At 43.2% G+C, this 18,985-nt stretch overlaps 1 protein-coding gene and 1 non-coding gene across 2 annotated transcripts; both read right to left on the bottom strand.

Annotated features, from left to right (window-relative positions):
- Window positions 1-133: 133 nt before the first annotated feature.
- On the bottom strand, window positions 134-17,870 carry LOC139563935 (tyrosine-protein kinase receptor ver-3). The gene is made up of 7 exons (XM_071382975.1): window positions 17,717-17,870; window positions 15,931-16,052; window positions 15,376-15,580; window positions 11,592-11,737; window positions 10,130-10,274; window positions 6,750-6,903; window positions 134-986 (listed from the first exon to the last, which is right to left on the bottom strand). Exons 1-7 carry the CDS (start codon window positions 17,772-17,774, stop codon window positions 899-901), a joined length of 918 nt encoding a protein of 305 aa, XP_071239076.1. The 5' UTR covers window positions 17,775-17,870; the 3' UTR covers window positions 134-898.
- LOC139564726 (U7 small nuclear RNA) lies at window positions 3,084-3,138 on the bottom strand. Its single transcript, XR_011672820.1, has one exon. It is a non-coding gene; the product is annotated as a U7 small nuclear RNA (small nuclear RNA).
- Window positions 17,871-18,985: the final 1,115 nt, after the last annotated feature.

Consider the following 18,985-nt stretch of genomic DNA (forward strand, 5'->3'; position numbering starts at 1 on the left):
AAGAGGCCATTGGATTTACTGTATGTGTCCAAGCTTGTACCAGCATCCAGCTTTCACAGCATTGTCAGTACTCCTCCCCCTCTCGATATGTCCTACATTTAAATCAATGATAAAAGACACTGGGGAATTACTATTAGAATTTCTCAAATCAACTTTATATATCATGACTATTAAAAGTACAGGAAATACAGCAAATAGATAGCTCTGAGGGTAATGTTTGAAAGTGCTTCAGTTGTCATTGGAATATAGAGATAGAAAATAATCTACAAGTGTACATCTTGTCTGTATACTTTGAAGTGCGTCACCACTAGTATGCTACATAAGGTTATACATTTCCTTGAAAAATAATCCACACCAATATTCTACACCACGTAAAAGCATTGAGGGGAAAAGGCACATTTGTGATACAGCAGTCACATTATACTTGCAACGTAAGAGGCATTCCTTTTTGTGAGCCCAAGGCTGCAAAAGTTGTGGTGGTGAGCAGTTTAACTCAAGGTAACCTCCTGAAACCTGTCTGCAGCTGCTCAGGGTTCACACAGTATATAAGACTCCTCCCCCTCGCCTTGCCTCAGATAAGAAAGCGAATGTCAATTTTGCAGGTTGCGAGATCAATAAAGAGAAAATTGCACACCTTTTGTTCAAGAACACTTCAGCCAACCCCGCTGGAAGCAAACCACCCCAGTAAAACAATCATTTGTCTCCCTCCTCTTACACACAGCCAGCCTTTGATAATAGCTTCGATTTTACTCTGCATCTTGGCTCACTGCAACTCTGCATCCATAACCCAGGCACCTCTCCTCCCACCTTGACATCTTCCCTCCTTCCTATTCCTCACTCCCTTTCACCATCTTTCTCCATTTGTTCCCCTACTTCTCCTCTCCATCTCTTGGCGCGGTCACACCAGTGGTTGTTTGTCTCCACTGGTAGAGGCCAGAGACTCCACACTGGCTGTGTAGATGGGCTTCTTCTGAGAGTGGTCATCACTGGAGGTAGAGAGAGGGGGAGGAGAGAAAGAGTGAGTTGCACCATTATTTGTAAATGGACTGCCCAGAGAACCCCAGAGGAAAGGGGACTACCTAGTTGAATGCCTTCAACTGAAATGTGTCTTCTGCATTTAACCCAACCCCTTTGAATTAGGAGAGAAAGATAGAGAGTTGCACCATTATTTGTAAATGGACTGCCCAGAAAACTACAGAGGAGAGAAAGATAGAGTTGCACCATTATTTGTAAATGGACTGCCCAGAAAACTACAGAGGAGAGAAAGATAGAGTTGCACCATTATTTGTAAATGGACTGCCCAGAGAACCACAGAGGAGAGAAAGATAGAGTTGCACCATTATTTGTAAATGGACTGCCCAGAGAACCACAGAGGAGAGAAAGATAGAGTTGCACCATTATTTGTAAATGGACTGCCCAGAAAACTACAGAGGAGAGAAAGATAGAGTTGCACCATTATTTGTAAATGGACTGCCCAGAGAACCACAGAGGAGAGAAAGATAGAGTTGCACCATTATTTGTAAATGGACTGCCCAGAAAACTACAGAGGAGAGAAAGATAGAGTTGCACCATTATTTGTAAATGGACTGCCCAGAAAACTACAGAGGAGAGAAAGATAGAGTTGCACCATTATTTGTAAATGGACTGCCCAGAAAACTACAGAGGAGAGAAAGATAGAGAGTTGCACCATTATTTGTAAATGGACTGCCCAGAAAACTACAGAGGAGAGAAAGATAGAGTTGCACCATTATTTGTAAATGGACTGCCCAGAGAACCACAGAGGAGAGAAAGATAGAGTTGCACCATTATTTGTAAATGGACTGCCCAGAGAACCACAGAGGAGAGAAAGATAGAGTTGCACCATTATTTGTAAATGGACTGCCCAGAGAACCACAGAGGAGAGAAAGATAGAGTTGCACCATTATTTGTAAATGGACTGCCCAGAGAACCACAGAGGAGAGAAAGATAGAGTTGCACCATTATTTGTAAATGGACTGCCCAGAGAACTACAGAGGAGAGAAAGATAGAGTTGCACCATTATTTGTAAATGGACTGCCCAGAGAACTACAGAGGAGAGAAAGATAGAGAGTTGCACCATTATTTGTAAATGGGCTGCCCAGAGAACTACAGAGGAGAGAAAGACAGAGTTGCACCATTATTTGTAAATGGACTGCCCAGAGAACTACAGAGGAGAGAAAGATAGAGAGTTGCACCATTATTTGTAAATGGACTGCCCAGAGAACTACAGAGGAGAGAAAGATAGAGTTGCACCATTATTTGTAAATGGACTGCCCAGAGAACCACAGAGGAGAGAAAGATAGAGAGTTGCACCATTATTTGTAAATGGACTGCCCAGAGAACTACAGAGGAGAGAAAGATAGAGTTGCACCATTATTTGTAAATGGACTGCCCAGAGAACCACAGAGGAGAGAAAGATAGAGTTGCACCATTATTTGTAAATGGACTGCCCAGAGAACCACAGAGGAGAGAAATACATTTAAAAGAGAACAAATAGATTGCCAACCAGTGATCTACAGAATATACTGTAGGTCAAACACACACAGAGATGTAAAGAGCAACCTAACCTCAATAGCTTTCATATATTATATAAGACAGAATACCTATTACAGAAAGCATGTACTGTACTCATGTTGTAATCACCCTGATATGAGGTTGACCAACATAAGTTGTGGGTCACAATGTGTTTGATTACTGTGTATTTATTATGATTTTAACAGTACATACTATATGACCACAGTATCCTTTACATGTTTTGCAAGAGTCTGGTGAAAACACACCCACATGAAAAAAATACTATAGTATAAATACTATAGTATGCATTGTAGTGATTTACGGACTACAGTCTGCAAAACACTACAGTGAATACTGTAGTACTTAGTGTAGTATATACAGTCAACTCTATTTACAGTATAAATACAGTAGTAAAAGAAAACATGTAGTATATACTACAGTAATTAACTGTAGTATAATGTAGTGTTTTTGTAAACATTACTGTTGTGTTTTTGCAGACGTTACTGTAGTGTTCACTATACTGTTTGTTTTATTATCTTTTAAATAGAAGTGAAGGCTTTCTCTTAGAAGAAACCTACTAGAGAAATTCTAAGAGCAGATTCTCTACTTACAGGTCAGCTCTTTTCTCTGACCTGTAAGTAGGTAGGACTGGGGTCTGAACGTCAGCTCTTTCCTCTAACCTGTAAGTAGGTAGGACTGGGGTCTGAACGTCAGCTCTTTCCTCTAACCTGTAAGTAGGTAGGACTGGGGTCTGAACGTCAGCTCTTTTCTCTAACCTGTAAGTAGGTAGGACTGGGGTCTGAACGTCAGCTCTTTTCTCTGACCTGTAAGTAGGTAGGACTGGGGTCTGAACGTCAGCTCTTTTCTCTAACCTGTAAGTAGGTAGGACTGGGGTCTGAACGTCAGCTCTTTTCTCTGACCTGTAAGTAGGTAGGACTGGGGTCTGAACGTCAGCTCTTTTCTCTAACCTGTAAGTAGGTAGGACTGGGGTCTGAACGTCAGCTCTTTTCTCTGACCTGTAAGTAGGTAGGACTGGGGTCTGAACGTCAGCTCTTTCCTCTAACCTGTAAGTAGGTAGGACTGGGGTCTGAACGTCAGCTCTTTTCTCTGACCTGTAAGTAGGTAGGACTGGGGTCTGAACGTCAGCTCTTTTCTCTGACCTGTAAGTAGGTAGGACTGGGGTCTGAACGTCAGCTCTTTTCTCTAACCTGTAAGTAGGTAGGACTGGGGTCTGAACGTCAGCTCTTTTCTCTAACCTGTAAGTAGGTAGGACTGGGGTCTGAACGTCAGCTCTTTTCTCTAACCTGTAAGTAGGTAGGACTGGGGTCTGAACGTCAGCTCTTTTCTCTGACCTGTAAGTAGGTAGGACTGGGGTCTGAACGTCAGCTCTTTTCTCTGACCTGTAAGTAGGTAGGACTGGGGTCTGAACGTCAGCTCTTTTCTCTGACCTGTATGTAGGTAGGACTGGGGTCTGAACGTCAGCTCTTTTCTCTGACCTGTAAGTAGGTAGGACTGGGGTCTGAACGTCAGCTCTTTTCTCTAACCTGTAAGTAGGTAGGACTGGGGTCTGAACGTCAGCTCTTTTCTCTGACCTGTAAGTAGGTAGGACTGGGGTCTGAACGTCAGCTCTTTTCTCTAACCTGTAAGTAGGTAGGACTGGGGTCTGAACGTCAGCTCTTTTCTCTGACCTGTAAGTAGGTAGGACTGGGGTCTGAACGTCAGCTCTTTTCTCTGACCTGTAAGTAGGTAGGACTGGGGTCTGAACGTCAGCTCTTTTCTCTAACCTGTAAGTAGGTAGGACTGGGGTCTGAACGTCAGCTCTTTTCTCTAACCTGTAAGTAGGTAGGACTGGGGTCTGAACGTCAGCTCTTTTCTCTAACCTGTAAGTAGGTAGGACTGGGGTCTGAACGTCAGCTCTTTTCTCTGACCTGTAAGTAGGTAGGACTGGGGTCTGAACGTCAGCTCTTTTCTCTGACCTGTAAGTAGGTAGGACTGGGGTCTGAACGTCAGCTCTTTTCTCTGACCTGTATGTAGGTAGGACTGGGGTCTGAACGTCAGCTCTTTTCTCTGACCTGTAAGTAGGTAGGACTGGGGTCTGAACGTCAGCTCTTTTCTCTAACCTGTAAGTAGGTAGGACTGGGGTCTGAACGTCAGCTCTTTTCTCTGACCTGTAAGTAGGTAGGACTGGGGTCTGAACGTCAGCTCTTTTCTCTAACCTGTAAGTAGGTAGGACTGGGGTCTGAACGTCAGCTCTTTTCTCTGACCTGTAAGTAGGTAGGACTGGGGTCTGAACGTCAGCTCTTTTCTCTAACCTGTAAGTAGGTAGGACTGGGGTCTGAACGTCAGCTCTTTTCTCTAACCTGTAAGTAGGTAGGACTGGGGTCTGAACGTCAGCTCTTTTCTCTGACCTGTAAGTAGGTAGGACTGGGGTCTGAACGTCAGCTCTTTTCTCTAACCTGTAAGTAGGTAGGACTGGGGTCTGAACGTCAGCTCTTTTCTCTAACCTGTAAGTAGGTAGGACTGGGGTCTGAACGTCAGCTCTTTTCTCTAACCTGTAAGTAGGTAGGACTGGGGTCTGAACGTCAGCTCTTTTCTCTAACCTGTAAGTAGGTAGGACTGGGGTCTGAACGTCAGCTCTTTTCTCTAACCTGTAAGTAGGTAGGACTGGGGTCTGAACGTCAGCTCTTTTCTCTAACCTGTAAGTAGGTAGGACTGGGGTCTGAACGTCAGCTCTTTTCTCTAACCTGTAAGTAGGTAGGACTGGGGTCTGAACGTCAGCTCTTTTCTCTAACCTGTAAGTAGGTAGGACTGGGGTCTGAACGTCAGCTCTTTTCTCTAACCTGTAAGTAGGTAGGACTGGGGTCTGAACGTCAGCTCTTTTCTCTAACCTGTAAGTAGGTAGGACTGGGGTCTGAACGTCAGCTCTTTTCTCTAACCTGTAAGTAGGTAGGACTGGGGTCTGAACGTCAGCTCTTTTCTCTAACCTGTAAGTAGGTAGGACTGGGGTCTGAACGTCAGCTCTTTTCTCTAACCTGTAAGTAGGTAGGACTGGGGTCTGAACGTCAGCTCTTTTCTCTAACCTGTAAGTAGGTAGGACTGGGGTCTGAACGTCAGCTCTTTTCTCTGACCTGTAAGTAGGTAGGACTGGGGTCTGAACGTCAGCTCTTTCTCTAACCTGTAAGTAGGTAGGACTGGGGTCTGAACGTCAGCTCTTTTCTCTAACCTGTAAGTAGGTAGGACTGGGGTCTGAACGTCAGCTCTTTTCTCTAACCTGTAAGTAGGTAGGACTGGGGTCTGAACGTCAGCTCTTTTCTCTGACCTGTAAGTAGGTAGGACTGGGGTCTGAACGTCAGCTCTTTTCTCTGACCTGTAAGTAGGTAGGACTGGGGTCTGAACGTCAGCTCTTTCTCTAACCTGTAAGTAGGTAGGACTGGGGTCTGAACGTCAGCTCTTTTCTCTAACCTGTAAGTAGGTAGGACTGGGGTCTGAACGTCAGCTCTTTTCTCTAACCTGTAAGTAGGTAGGACTGGGGTCTGAACGTCAGCTCTTTTCTCTGACCTGTAAGTAGGTAGGACTGGGGTCTGAACGTCAGCTCTTTTCTCTGACCTGTATGGAACACAATATATGGTCTATACTTGGCATGTAGATGTCTTACTTATAGGTGGCACAAATTGGGATAGGGGAATGGGCAGGGTATATGAAAATTAAATACTGTAGTATTTACCTTAGTTTAAAAAGTGTAGTGTTTTGCAGACATTACTGTAGTATTCTACAACATTCTATAGTGAGTACTACACATGATCGAGGGATACTACAGTGTGTAGTATAGTTTTCTACAGTATACCACAGAATTCAACAGTAAGTACTGTAGTATTTTATATTAAGCTGTAATATTTTTTCATGTGGGCAGGGAAGAGATCAGGGAGGAAGTCAGCGACTGGGTCGAGCTGGTCACCGCCACTGGGACGCAGCAGTCTACAAGAACACTGACACACACAGTAAATCCACCTTAGCCTTGGTACTATCGTAAGAGTCAGAGTGAAATATAAGGCAATAGATATAATATATTGGCCTGGCTATAACCTGGGATAAATGGAAGAGGGGAGGGGAAGGAGATAAGAGAAAGGAGGGGGCACCACACACACACACACACACAGGGAGGGAGAGAGAGAGAGAGAGAGTGAGAAGGGCACTGTGCCACAGAGCTCAGCACTCACATGGGTCCCTTGGTGCTCTTGGCCTGCTTGGCCCTGCGGACCAGGAAGACGGTGATAGACAGGATGAGCACCAGGAGAACTGCCCCCGCCACGGAGGTCATCAACACCAGGTTGGTGGAGTCGTACCAGGCTTGGTTGAGACGGCCGTTGGTGGCTGCAGACCGGAGAGTCAGACACACTACAGGCTTTAATACCGGATGATTCACAGACAGTTTATTTTGTTAGCCTAGCTCCATACTGTCCATGTTGTAGTGTATCCAACTCTTCTGGAAAAGATGGTTATAATCTGACCCTGCTGGTCATCTATGAATGTTCGAATGTCTTGAAAAACGATCTGGCCTTAATGGCCACATGCATCTCCACCTGGTACAGCCAGAAGAGCCTGATTCCTCTCTAGGTTTCTTCCTAGGTTCCTGCTTTTTAGGGAGTTTTTCCTAGCCTCTGTGCTGCTTCATCTGCATAGCTTGCTCTTGTTTTAGGCTGGGCATCTGTAAAGCACTGTGACAACTGCTGATGTAAAAAGGGCTGTATTAAATACATTTGATTGATTAAAAATAGTGTAAAATGAAGTGCAATTAATTGTTCACTTCGATTGTTCACTTCGATTATTCACTTCCACTTCATACTGAAGCAGTGTCTTTACTGTTATAATTGACACGCATCCAGTTTGATTGGCGTAACTGACTTGGAGGCTAGATAATTGAAACGATTGTAATCGCAAGGATTATAATTGACTCTATATTGGCGATATGATCGTGTGGAAAAACCTGTGACCGTTAATGTCAGCGTAATCATCTTCCAGAAAAACCTGTGACCGTTAATGTCAGCGTAATCATCTTACAGAAAAACCTGTGACCGTTAATGTCAGCGTAATCATCTTACAGAAAAACCTGTGACCGTTAATGTCAGCGTAATCATCTTACAGAAAAACCTGTGACCGTTAATGCAGCGTAATCATCTTCCAGAAAAACCTGTGACCGTTAATGTCAGCGTAATCATCTTCCAGAAAAACCTGTGACCGTTAATGCAGCGTAATCATCTTCCAGAAAAACCTGTGACCGTTAATGTCAGCGTAATCATCTTACAGAAAAACCTGTGACCGTTAATGCAGCGTAATCATCTTCCAGAAAAACCTGTGACCGTTAATGTCAGCGTAATCATCTTACAGAAAAACCTGTGACCGTTAATGTCAGCGTAATCATCTTACAGAAAAACCTGTGACCGTTAATGTCAGCGTAATCATCTTACAGAAAAACCTGTGACCGTTAATGCAGCGTAATCATCTTACAGAAAAACCTGTGACCGTTAATGTCAGCGTAATCATCTTACAGAAAAACCTGTGACCGTTAATGTCAGCGTAATCATCTTATAGAAAAACCTGTGACCGTTAATGCAGCGTAATCATCTTACAGAAAAACCCGTGACCGTTAATGTCAGCGTAATCATCTTACAGAAAAACCTGTGACCGTTAATGTCAGCGTAATCATCTTACAGAAAAACCTGTGACCGTTAATGTCAGCGTAATCATCTTACAGAAAAACCTGTGACCGTTAATGTCAGCGTAATCATCTTACAGAAAAACCTGTGACCGTTAATGCAGCGTAATCATCTTCCAGAAAAACCTGTGACCGTTAATGTCAGCGTAATCATCTTACAGAAAAACCTGTGACCGTTAATGTCAGCGTAATCATCTTACAGAAAAACCTGTGACCGTTAATGCAGCGTAATCATCTTCCAGAAAAACCTGTGACCGTTAATGTCAGCGTAATCATCTTCCAGAAAAACCTGTGACCGTTAATGTCAGCGTAATCATCTTCCAGAAAAACCTGTGACTGTTAATGTCAGCGTAATCATCTTCCAGAAAAACCTGTGACCGTTAATGTCAGCGTAATCATCTTCCAGAAAAACCTGTGACCGTTAATGTCAGCGTAATCATCTTCCAGAAAAACCTGTGACCGTTAATGTCAGCGTAATCATCTTCCAGAAAAACCTGTGACCGTTAATGTCAGCGTAATCATCTTCCAGAAAAACCTGTGACCGTTAATGTCAGCGTAATCATCTTACAGAAAAACCTGTGACCGTTAATGTCAGCGTAATCATCTTACAGAAAAACCTGTGACCGTTAATGTCAGCGTAATCATCTTACAGAAAAACCTGTGACCGTTAATGTCAGCGTAATCATCTTACAGAAAAACCTGTGACCGTTAATGTCAGCGTAATCATCTTACAGAAAAACCTGTGACCGTTAATGTCAGCGTAATCATCTTATAGAAAAACCTGTGACCGTTAATGCAGCGTAATCATCTTACAGAAAAACCCGTGACCGTTAATGTCAGCGTAATCATCTTACAGAAAAACCTGTGACCGTTAATGTCAGCGTAATCATCTTACAGAAAAACCTGTGACCGTTAATGTCAGCGTAATCATCTTACAGAAAAACCTGTGACCGTTAATGTCAGCGTAATCATCTTCCAGAAAAACCTGTGACCGTTAATGTCAGCGTAATCATCTTCCAGAAAAACCTGTGACCGTTAATGCAGCGTAATCATCTTCCAGAAAAACCTGTGACCGTTAATGCAGCGTAATCATCTTCCAGAAAAACCTGTGACCGTTATTGCAGCGTAATCATCTTCCAGAAAAACCTGTGACCGTTAATGTCAGCGTAATCATCTTCCAGAAAAACCTGTGACCGTTAATGTCAGCGTAATCATCTTCCAGAAAAACCTGTGACCGTTAATGTCAGCGTAATCATCTTCCAGAAAAACCTGTGACCGTTAATGTCAGCGTAATCATCTTCCAGAAAAACCTGTGACCGTTAATGTCAGCGTAATCATCTTCCAGAAAAACCTGTGACCGTTAATGTCAGCGTAATCATCTTACAGAAAAACCTGTGACCGTTAATGTCAGCGTAATCATCTTACAGAAAAACCTGTGACCGTTAATGCAGCGTAATCATCTTCCAGAAAAACCTGTGACCGTTAATGTCAGCGTAATCATCTTACAGAAAAACCTGTGACCGTTAATGTCAGCGTAATCATCTTCCAGAAAAACCTGTGACCGTTAATGTCAGCGTAATCATCTCGCAGGTCGCTGATGAAAGATTGGATTAGCTGTAACGTAATGAGTCCTCTTCTTCAGTGACATCTTTAGTGTCCTAAGACACGTCCTCTGCAGTTGGCAGTTCCTCTCCTCCATCACATAGCCGTAAGACCCTCGCCTTCATGGGAGCTCCTCCTCCCCATATGTGCCTTGGCCCTAACATCTGTACTTCTCGCCCTCCCTCTTCTCCTTCCTGCATTCTAACCCCTACACATAATGTCCCTCTTCATAACCCCTGACCCCCGTAGTCCCCCCCTTCCTAACCCCTGACCCCTACCTACCTGGCAGCACAGTGATGGAGATGGTGCTGCTCTTCTTCAGGCTGGACAGGGTGGGGTGCTCAGCCATGCAGGTGTAGTCTCCACCATCCTCCATCCTCACCTTCTTCAGCCTCAGCTTGGAGGAGGGCACGATCCAGTCCTCTCCCTGATAGAGGGAAGGATGGTGGATGAGAGAGAGAGGGGGGTGCGAATGGAGGAGAAAGCGAGCGAACAAGTCAAGAAAACGTTTTTCAGTGGAGTTACAGTATGCGTGTTCCTGTGAGAGAAGCAATAAACTCCCAGACAAGGTGTATTTACCTGAACAAATTGAATAAATTCCACATAAACCCCATTCACTGACCTAGATGAGGCAATCAGCAAAGAATAGCACAGCAACACTGTTAACACAACACATAATGAGAAAACGGGAGGCACTGTGGACACGGAACTAGCTGCTGCACTATTATTAAGAGGGAGAGTTAGACACAGTAGGGGAGGAATAATAGGAGAAACAGAATAGAAACAAACAAAAAAAATACATTACACCTTGCAAATAATTTGGCTCCTGGGATCTCACATTTTCCTGCCAAGAAAGTCCATTTCAATTTGAATGAGGGGCTGAATTAAGAGGATTTCCAGGAAAGGCCAGGTTTGGCCAAAACAGCATTCTGTATGCAAATCCACTGGCTCAGACGCATCCAGTCTCTTGCCTGCCTCCTATGGACATTACTGGAGACCGGGACTGTGCAGTCAGTCAGCAGCTGCCCATCAAATGGCCCATACTGTTTGTTTCTCTGCCCCTATAATTCCTCCCATCCCCATCCTTGAATATTTTCTACCCCAAATCCAAATGTATAAACAGTTATGCAAATAGTTATGAATGTGTGGACAGACTGGTTCAAAAGGTAGATGGAGGATATTCACAGTGATGGATATTGGAGGGTGGAGGGGTATTCTTTCTAAAGACATTCAAATTCAGAAAAATGTATTAAAATGAGGACTAACTTGATATTAAAGGCGTGAAATTGTATCAGGTCTGAAATAGTGGACCACAATGTGCTGAAGTAGTGATACCTTATTTTACCACTAGGGAGCAGCAAATCAATTCACCAAGGTCTTATTGTTGTCTGCGTGGCCATTCGGAGTTTGACATTTAGCATTGAGAGGTTAATTCCCCTGGGCATTTGGTTTGTGGCTTTGGTAACAGCAAGTTAAATAATTCAACAATGATTAACTGAACATTGAAAAATCATTAGGATTCTATCAACAGATTGGCTTTCAGGTTGCCACTTGTTGTCTAGACCTCATTAAACTATTAATCCTCTGTAAGTGGGCAAGCTGCTCTCCAGAAAGAGGAGGGCCCAAACCAGGGAATAACAATGAATACTGAGCACCTCTTATGGTGCTGAGAGAGAAAGAGGAGCGGGACAGAGAGTGAGAGATCGAGCGATAGAAGGCCAGATCCTGACAGACCCAAACTCACATATTTCTGCCAGAAGTATTGTGGTGCCTCAGAGGCTGTGGTGGAGCACTCCACCTCCACGTCGTCGCCTAGTGTCACAAGCAGGTTTTCCTTGATGAACTTCCGGCTGGAGGTGGACACATCGTACACAGACAGCTCACGTATGTCTGAACAGGGGATCAGAAACACAGCAGGTTCAGGCAGAAATCAAGAAGAATGCATGCATGATGGTTTTAAGAGGTTTGAGTGTGTGTGTGCAGCTGTGCACGGTGTCAGTGGTGGGCCGTCAGGGCCAGCAAGGCCTTCTCTGCTGGCCTAAACATCATCAGAATATATATATTTTTTTTAATATATTTTCCCACAAATATGTATTAAATTATTCCCCAGAGTAAGAATTATACTCTTCATTTCATAGCTTTCCTCTTGGTTGCACTGCTTCCAGCCCCAGGTTGAGATTTGGAGGGCTGGTCTTTATGTTAGATCTTTTATCCAATCATATTCAGCCATCATGTGTTGCCAGGGGTCTAAAATCTGCCCTCAGGCCTTCAGAATCAACAGTGCGGGCGCTTGTAGCTTAAAGTGAATGGAAATGAAAATTTAGTGTCAACCAATCAGCTTTAGAGTTGGCTATTGTACGCCTGCTGGCTGGCTCCAGTGTTACACAGGAGCCAGCTAGCAGGCGTAGTGCGTGCACGTCTTTTGATTGGATTACCAATATTGAGAAGCAGGTCCTATGGGCAGGTCTATGCAGATCCTCAGAACTAGGAAACTGAATTTGATAAACGAATTAATTTGCGTACAACTAAGCTGTTTTTTCAACCCACAATGGCGGAAGGAGGAGAAGATATCGATTTGGTCGAGGATATAATTATAACGCCATTCTCAAGACGAACTTTTCAAGAAAAGTTAGACATTGTAAGGAGAGGTCACCCGACGCCGATGCTACAAAGCCTGTCACAGGCGGGAAAGGGGTTCGTTCGCCACTTTCAAAGTTCCAACTACGAGCGCTATCAATGGCTCACAGGCTCCGAGAAGCACTGCAAACTGTACTGCTGGGAATGCCTATTATTTGCAAGTGATCGATTTGGTGTTTGGAGCCACACTGGCTTTGCAAACTTGAGTTGTCTAACCAAGGCAGCAACGAGACACCAAAGGGGAAATGCAGTACAGCTCTCACTCGTCCTGCGTTATGTGATGGACACAGGAGTCAAGGAGCGATTTATCCGATTTGAAGATGTGACAAGCGGGAAAGGGGGGTGATGACATTGCCGCTCTTATTTTCCGTTTCTTGGAGGAAAATGAATGTAGTCTGGATAAAGTTGTGGCACAGTGTTTTGATGGCGCAGCAGTCATGGCATCTGGACTCAATGGGGTGCAGGCTAAAGTTAAGGAGAGGGCACCGATGGCCTTATTCATTCACTGCTATGCACATCGATTAAATTTAGTACTGACTCAAGGAGCCTCAAAGCTTAAAGAATGCAAGGTCTTCTTTGCCAACCTCAATGGCCTTGCAGCATTTTTCTCACGATCCCCTAAGCGCACGCAACTGCTGGATGACATCTGCAAGCGTCGTCTTCCTAAGGTTGCACCAACGAGGTGGCAATATACATCTAGATTGGTCAATGCAGTCTTTGAAAAGAGAGTTGCCCTAAAGGAGCTGTTTAACCACTTACTGGAACATCATGATGACCATGACGGGGATACTGTGCTTATGGCTGATGGATTTAATGCACGTTTGGATGATTTTGAGTTTTGTTTTTTGCTTGAAACATTCAATGGGATTTTTAATTATTCGGATGTGCTTTTTGGATGTACAATTCTGCCTGACAAGGGTGAACGAGTTTTGTGACACAATTGAGCGAGAGAGGTGCAGGTTCAGTCAAATCTACGATGACACAGCGCGCATCTCAAGTTCACCCAGCGCACGCAGAGGCCCAGCACAAGGAGACCCTCGCACATACTATCAACAACTCCACAGCAATATTCTGGACAACATTCTTTGCCAGATACGAAACAGGTTTCAAGACCACGAAAAATTAATGTTTCTCTCCCTCCTGGACCCCCGGCACTTTCAGACCTACCGGAAAAAATTCCCGCAAACAGCCTTCTCCAGCTTAACAGAGAGTCACGGAACACTGTTCGACCTATCCAAGCTAAAAACAGAACTGACTGTAATGTATGCTATGACTGATTTTGAAGGGAAAAGTCCCTCTGATCTCCTTGATTTCCTTAAGCAGAAAAATCTGAATGAGGACATGGGGCAACTTTACACATTGGCATGTGTGACAGTGACTATCCCTGTGTCCACGGCTTCTGTCGAGCGGTCATTCTCGGCCTTAAAGCGAATCAAAACGTATTCCAGAAATGCTACTGGACAGACTCGGCTTTCAGCATTAGCCTCCATGTCGATAGAAAAGGACTTATTGGTGGAACTAAAACGCACAGATAGACTGTACAACAGAGTCATTGAAGTCTTCTTGAGGAAAGAAAGGAGGAAGGATTTTGTGTTCAAATAATCAGTCTTTGGTGAGTAGGCATACAATGCATTTTATTTTTTATTAAATGTGTATGTATGTTTCGCATTTTATTTCGTTAATATTAAATACCCTATATATTAACAAAATAAAATGGCAAATAGCCTATGTTGCAAATTATTTGTTTTCTTTCTTTTATTTTCAGTGAATAGTTATGTGTCTTTATCATCACGGTGAAACTGCTTTGGGTGCGACAATGCGCTGTTTAGTGAACACACTGTATTTATTTTTTGGGGGACTTAAAGCTCAAAGTTTGTGGACCAGAAATGGATAGAAGAAGAATATTAATATAACTCTGTTGCACTCGACTATGTTCTTGCCTATTAGTTGAACTGTACTGTATTGTACTCTTCCCCTGCAATTCTCTGAATAAAAATGTCAATTTCAAGGTGACGCAACGCCTGGTTATACTGCGTTTCTGTAATAAGAGGTGGATTAATTCGGGTGGGACTGTGTAGGACCTCACTGAAGGCCCAGGCCCCAGGCCCACGGCACGCTACTGCACGGTGTACAAGCATGCATAAACATGAGTCAACAGAGCCATATCCCTGAGTATACTGCAGTATCGTGCCTCAAATCCTCTACAAATTACCCATGAGGAGGGAACAATCAGATAAAGGTAATTGCCTTCATCTTCCTAAGTCCTCACAATGGTGCACTGTGGAGTGTGACGGTTAATTTTCTCCCTCTCTACGTCAACGGAACCATCTCCATGTGCCTTGGGCTCTCTCCTTCTGTCCACACAAATAATTCCCCATTATCGATTGCTCCACAGGCAAAGAAGCCTATCAAAAGACATGACGGACAATTTGATCGCCCCTGTAGCGGGAGGGAAAATAGGCCTCACGCTATGACCACCCTTTCATGTGCCTTGTACAATACATCTCTTCTTCTGGTTGCTTTGTATTTCTATCTATCCCCTGTGAATTTTCCTTTCTGGAACATTGTTTTTGAAAACAATGAGGAGAATGGATATACTGTACGGTGGAGTGGACAGCAGGCGCTCCTCCTGGAGAGCTACTACTGGGTGTGCAGGGGTTTGTTCCAGCACTACACTTACCCTCCAGATTCAGCTAATCAAGGTTCTGGGGAGCAGCTGATACAAATCAGGTGTATTAAAGCAGGGTTGTACTAAAAGCCTGCATACCCAGCAGCTCTCCAGGAGGTTTGGTCTTTCCTGCGGTGCTGACTTATTTGCCATTTTAAAACATTATTTAAAAAAACAGCTGTTACAGACATGCATGTGACTATATAGCCCACCCCATACTCACATTCGACGGTGATAGCCAGGGGCTGGGAGGAGTTGTCGGTTGCCGTGGCATTGTCTGCGACACAGCGGTAGAGTCCCTGGTGGAAGTAGCTGTGGATGCTGCGGATGGACAGAAGCAATTGGCTCGCCTGACGCCTCAAGATAACACCGGTGAAACATCGGCGGTACATGGGCTCCTCCTCCAGCCGATACCACTTATTCATGTACTGATGGAGAGTAGAAGAGAGAGGAACAGTGAGAGAGAGAGAAACAGAGATTTACCTAATCTGCAAACAGCAGTCATATGCAGGACTGGCTCAGTGATATGAGTAGTAGTAGAGAGAATGATTACCTTCTTGGTCTGCACACATTGGTCATTTTATATACAACAAAATGATAAAGCTGAGCCCTGTTGACATAATTAAACATTCTGCACTAACTGAAGTCGAGTTCAAGTCATGTTTCGATAAGTGTAGCACCTCAACACGCTTTACTTCACATAGTTCAGCAACAGAATTGGCAATCATATAACGCAATTCTAAGTAAAGTCAGAGGTAGAAGTAGCCTGTGTCCTGACCTTGGAAAACTTCTCAAAGTGGACTTGGCTGGTGTTGAGCTCCGAGTCAGAAAGCAGACATTCCAGGGTGACTTCATCGTTCTCCAGAACAGGCTTGTCTGGTCCCTTTATGACCAGGGCCGCTAGACAGCACAGAAGAAGACAACAGGGACCAAATCAACACCATCATCATACACTTTAGTTGTCAATGCTAGTTTATTGTTTAGTTAATCTCGTCCCATGGCTGGTAGTAGACAAGATTATTGTTTAGCCCACCTATTGCTATAGTCATTCCAGTGGGGTTTTTGTTTGATAAGTATTTTGATACACTTCAGTGGATGGGCTGGTGCGCCTAACAAATCGGGCCACATATAGGGCATTAGACTGGGCTGTTGCAGCAGCTTACTGTTTGAGTGACAAATACATTGTTTTATTTTTATTCAAGCTCTTCCTTTTCCTTCTCTTTGTCTGACTCAGACCGGACTGGCATTTAGCCAAATACAGTCATATGAACAACAGGTTTGTCTACTTGACTAGGAGATGCTGGTAATAAAAGGTTGGTAGGAGGTCCCCTGCTGGACAAAGCGTTTTAGTGCAAAAACACAGACCAACCACGCACTTGCATTACTTGTCATAGGAGCTGAACAACACGTTGAAAGTTCACAATTTCACGGGGATGACTGTGGCATTATCGATCCACACCATGGTTAATGTTGAAGAAAAGCAATTGGAAACATGTTTTCGATAGTGACAAAAAAACTAAACAGTAACTTAAATTGCTTTTCTCCACAAGCGTTGAGTCTCCAAGGTAAATCAAATCCCTTGGAGATGGATAGAGGCGCGGAGATTAATTTGATTTGTCACTTTCAATTTCGTATTCAGATAATTGGCTTTTCAGGGTAGTTCCGCTCTCAATTAAAAATGGAATCGATGACACAGGCACAAAGAGACGATATAAAAATATATATATATACACATACATCTGCGTCGCCTGATTTTACGCAGCACTTGAGATCGTTTCAGCGCGACCAAATAAACACTTGCAAAACCGAGAACAAAATAATCTCTTTCCCATAATATACCAACCATGTGAGTATAAGCCCTTGTGTGATGCCAACCCAGCTGTCCTACAATATCTTGTCAAGCAGTGGTGGAAAAAGTACCCAATTGTCATACTTGCGTAAAAGTAAAGATACCTTCATAAAAAATGACTCAAGTAAAAGTGAAAGTCACCCAGTAAAATACTACTTGAATAAAAGTCTAAAAGTATTTGGTTTTAAATCTACTTCAGTATCAAAAGTAAATGGAATTGCTCAAATCTACTTCAGTATCAAAAGTCAAAGTAAAACACTCCAACATCATTTATAAAAGATGCGTTTGTGTTTAGTGAGTCCGCCAGAGCTGAGGCAGAGGGATGACAGGGACGTTCTCTTGATAAATGCGTGAATTGGAACGTTTCTGTCCTGTTAAGCATTCAACATTTAAAGTACTTTTGGGTGTCAGGGAAAATGTAAGGAGTAAAAAGTACATCAATTTATTTAGGAATGTAATGGAGTAAAAGTTGTCCGAAATATAAATAGTGAAGTAAAGTAGAGATACTCCAAAAACGACTTAAGTAGTACTTTAAACTATTTTTACTTAAGTACTTTACACCACTGTTGTCAAGAAAACTAATTTGAAGAACAATGCTGAAGAGTTCACGTTTGCAGTTGAATGAAAACAAATAAGACTACATAAAATGTAAGTGTAAAGAGAGAGTAGAATAAAATGAAATTCACTCAGTTAAAGTAAATAAAATTATATTTACCAATACTGCTGTGAGCATGTGCAATTACTAAAATCGCAAAGAGTATAAAACCTCTCATGTTTGTTATTGAATTCTGGGTATGGATGAGTATTCCCACTCTGCTTCAGTGTCTGTATCTAAATACTGCAAATCCGCCTGACTGTCGAAAGGAACGTCTGGCACTGTACTTATTGATACTGGGGGAGGCGTGGCTTCCAATGTTGTCTTTCTTTCAAAGTTTGGAAACAAGCTTTACACACACACACACACATACATATATATATATATACACACACACATACACCTCTTTCTTTCCACGTGCCGAATGTTTTTATTAAAGTGTTTATTTCTGTTTGGTTTTAAATAACTGTTCTCCACTGTCGTATATATTAAGTAAAAACAAGACGTGTGTATATTGATAACAATGGGAGTATACGCTCCAATTACCAATCACTCGTTAGTGCGTCACTTGTCTCCGTGCGCTCAGGATGTTGATGTACAGTTTCACGCAGGTCAGTGCTATACGAGATCATTGGAAAGTCCCTACCCACAACCACAACACTTACCTAACATTTAAAAATTCTACTTTAATGGGGTAGGGATGTCCCAAAGATCCCGGATAGCACTGATCGTGTCATTCATGGCTTTTGTCACACACAGGTGCTTTCGCCATCTAGAAGTCAATTATCTGTCCTTAACCAAACCTGTCCCTACTTCTGGTGAGCCCGAAAATGGTTCCGTGTACACTTAATTATCTATGACAAGTGGAAGGACGCTCTTTAAGCATGGGGATGCCGTTTTTTACCCATGTGGACTGTTCTGCGTCGCCTGATTTTACGCAGCACTTGAGATCGTTTCAGCGCGACCAAATAAACACTTGCAAAACCGAGAACAAAATAATCTATTTCCAATAGGTACTGCGAAATGCTGATGTAGAGTTTCGAGGTAGAGTTAACACACTTGAAACAGCCTTTTCATGGACACATTTTGATTAGTCAAACTACAATGTCTCATATGCATGTCCTTTTTTCTGTTTCTAGCAAACCAATTCTTCCATTTCTGTAGTGTCATCACTAGTGGCTTGTCATGCTATATGTCTGATACAATTATCTGGGAGACCTTATACAAGCCATGCCTGTTGTTGGGAATCCCAGCTGACCGTGGTTTTAGTATCAGTTTATACCAGTTAGTAAACATCTGAGACACTCAGAAGCACATATTGGGTCAAAGAGGCTGGAGTGAAATGATCATTACATAAGGCCCAATAGATGTTGTTGTTGAAAAACCCTG

This window comes from Salvelinus alpinus, chromosome 35 (genome assembly GCF_045679555.1).
Source record: "Salvelinus alpinus chromosome 35, SLU_Salpinus.1, whole genome shotgun sequence".
NCBI lineage: Eukaryota > Metazoa > Chordata > Actinopteri > Salmoniformes > Salmonidae > Salvelinus > Salvelinus alpinus.

Excerpts from the sequence above, each read along its gene's own strand:
- LOC139563935 (XM_071382975.1), bottom strand. The coding sequence starts at position 17,774 with ATGAGAGGTTTTATACTCTTTGCGATTTTAGTAATTGCACATGCTCAC. Across the intron at positions 11,738-15,375 it reads CCTGGCTATCACCGTCGAAT|ACATACGTGAGCTGTCTGTG; the intron begins GTGAGTATGGGG and ends TCCCCTGTTCAG. Across the intron at positions 987-6,749 it reads AAGAGCACCAAGGGACCCAT|TGATGACCACTCTCAGAAGA; the intron begins GTGAGTGCTGAG and ends CTCTACCTCCAG.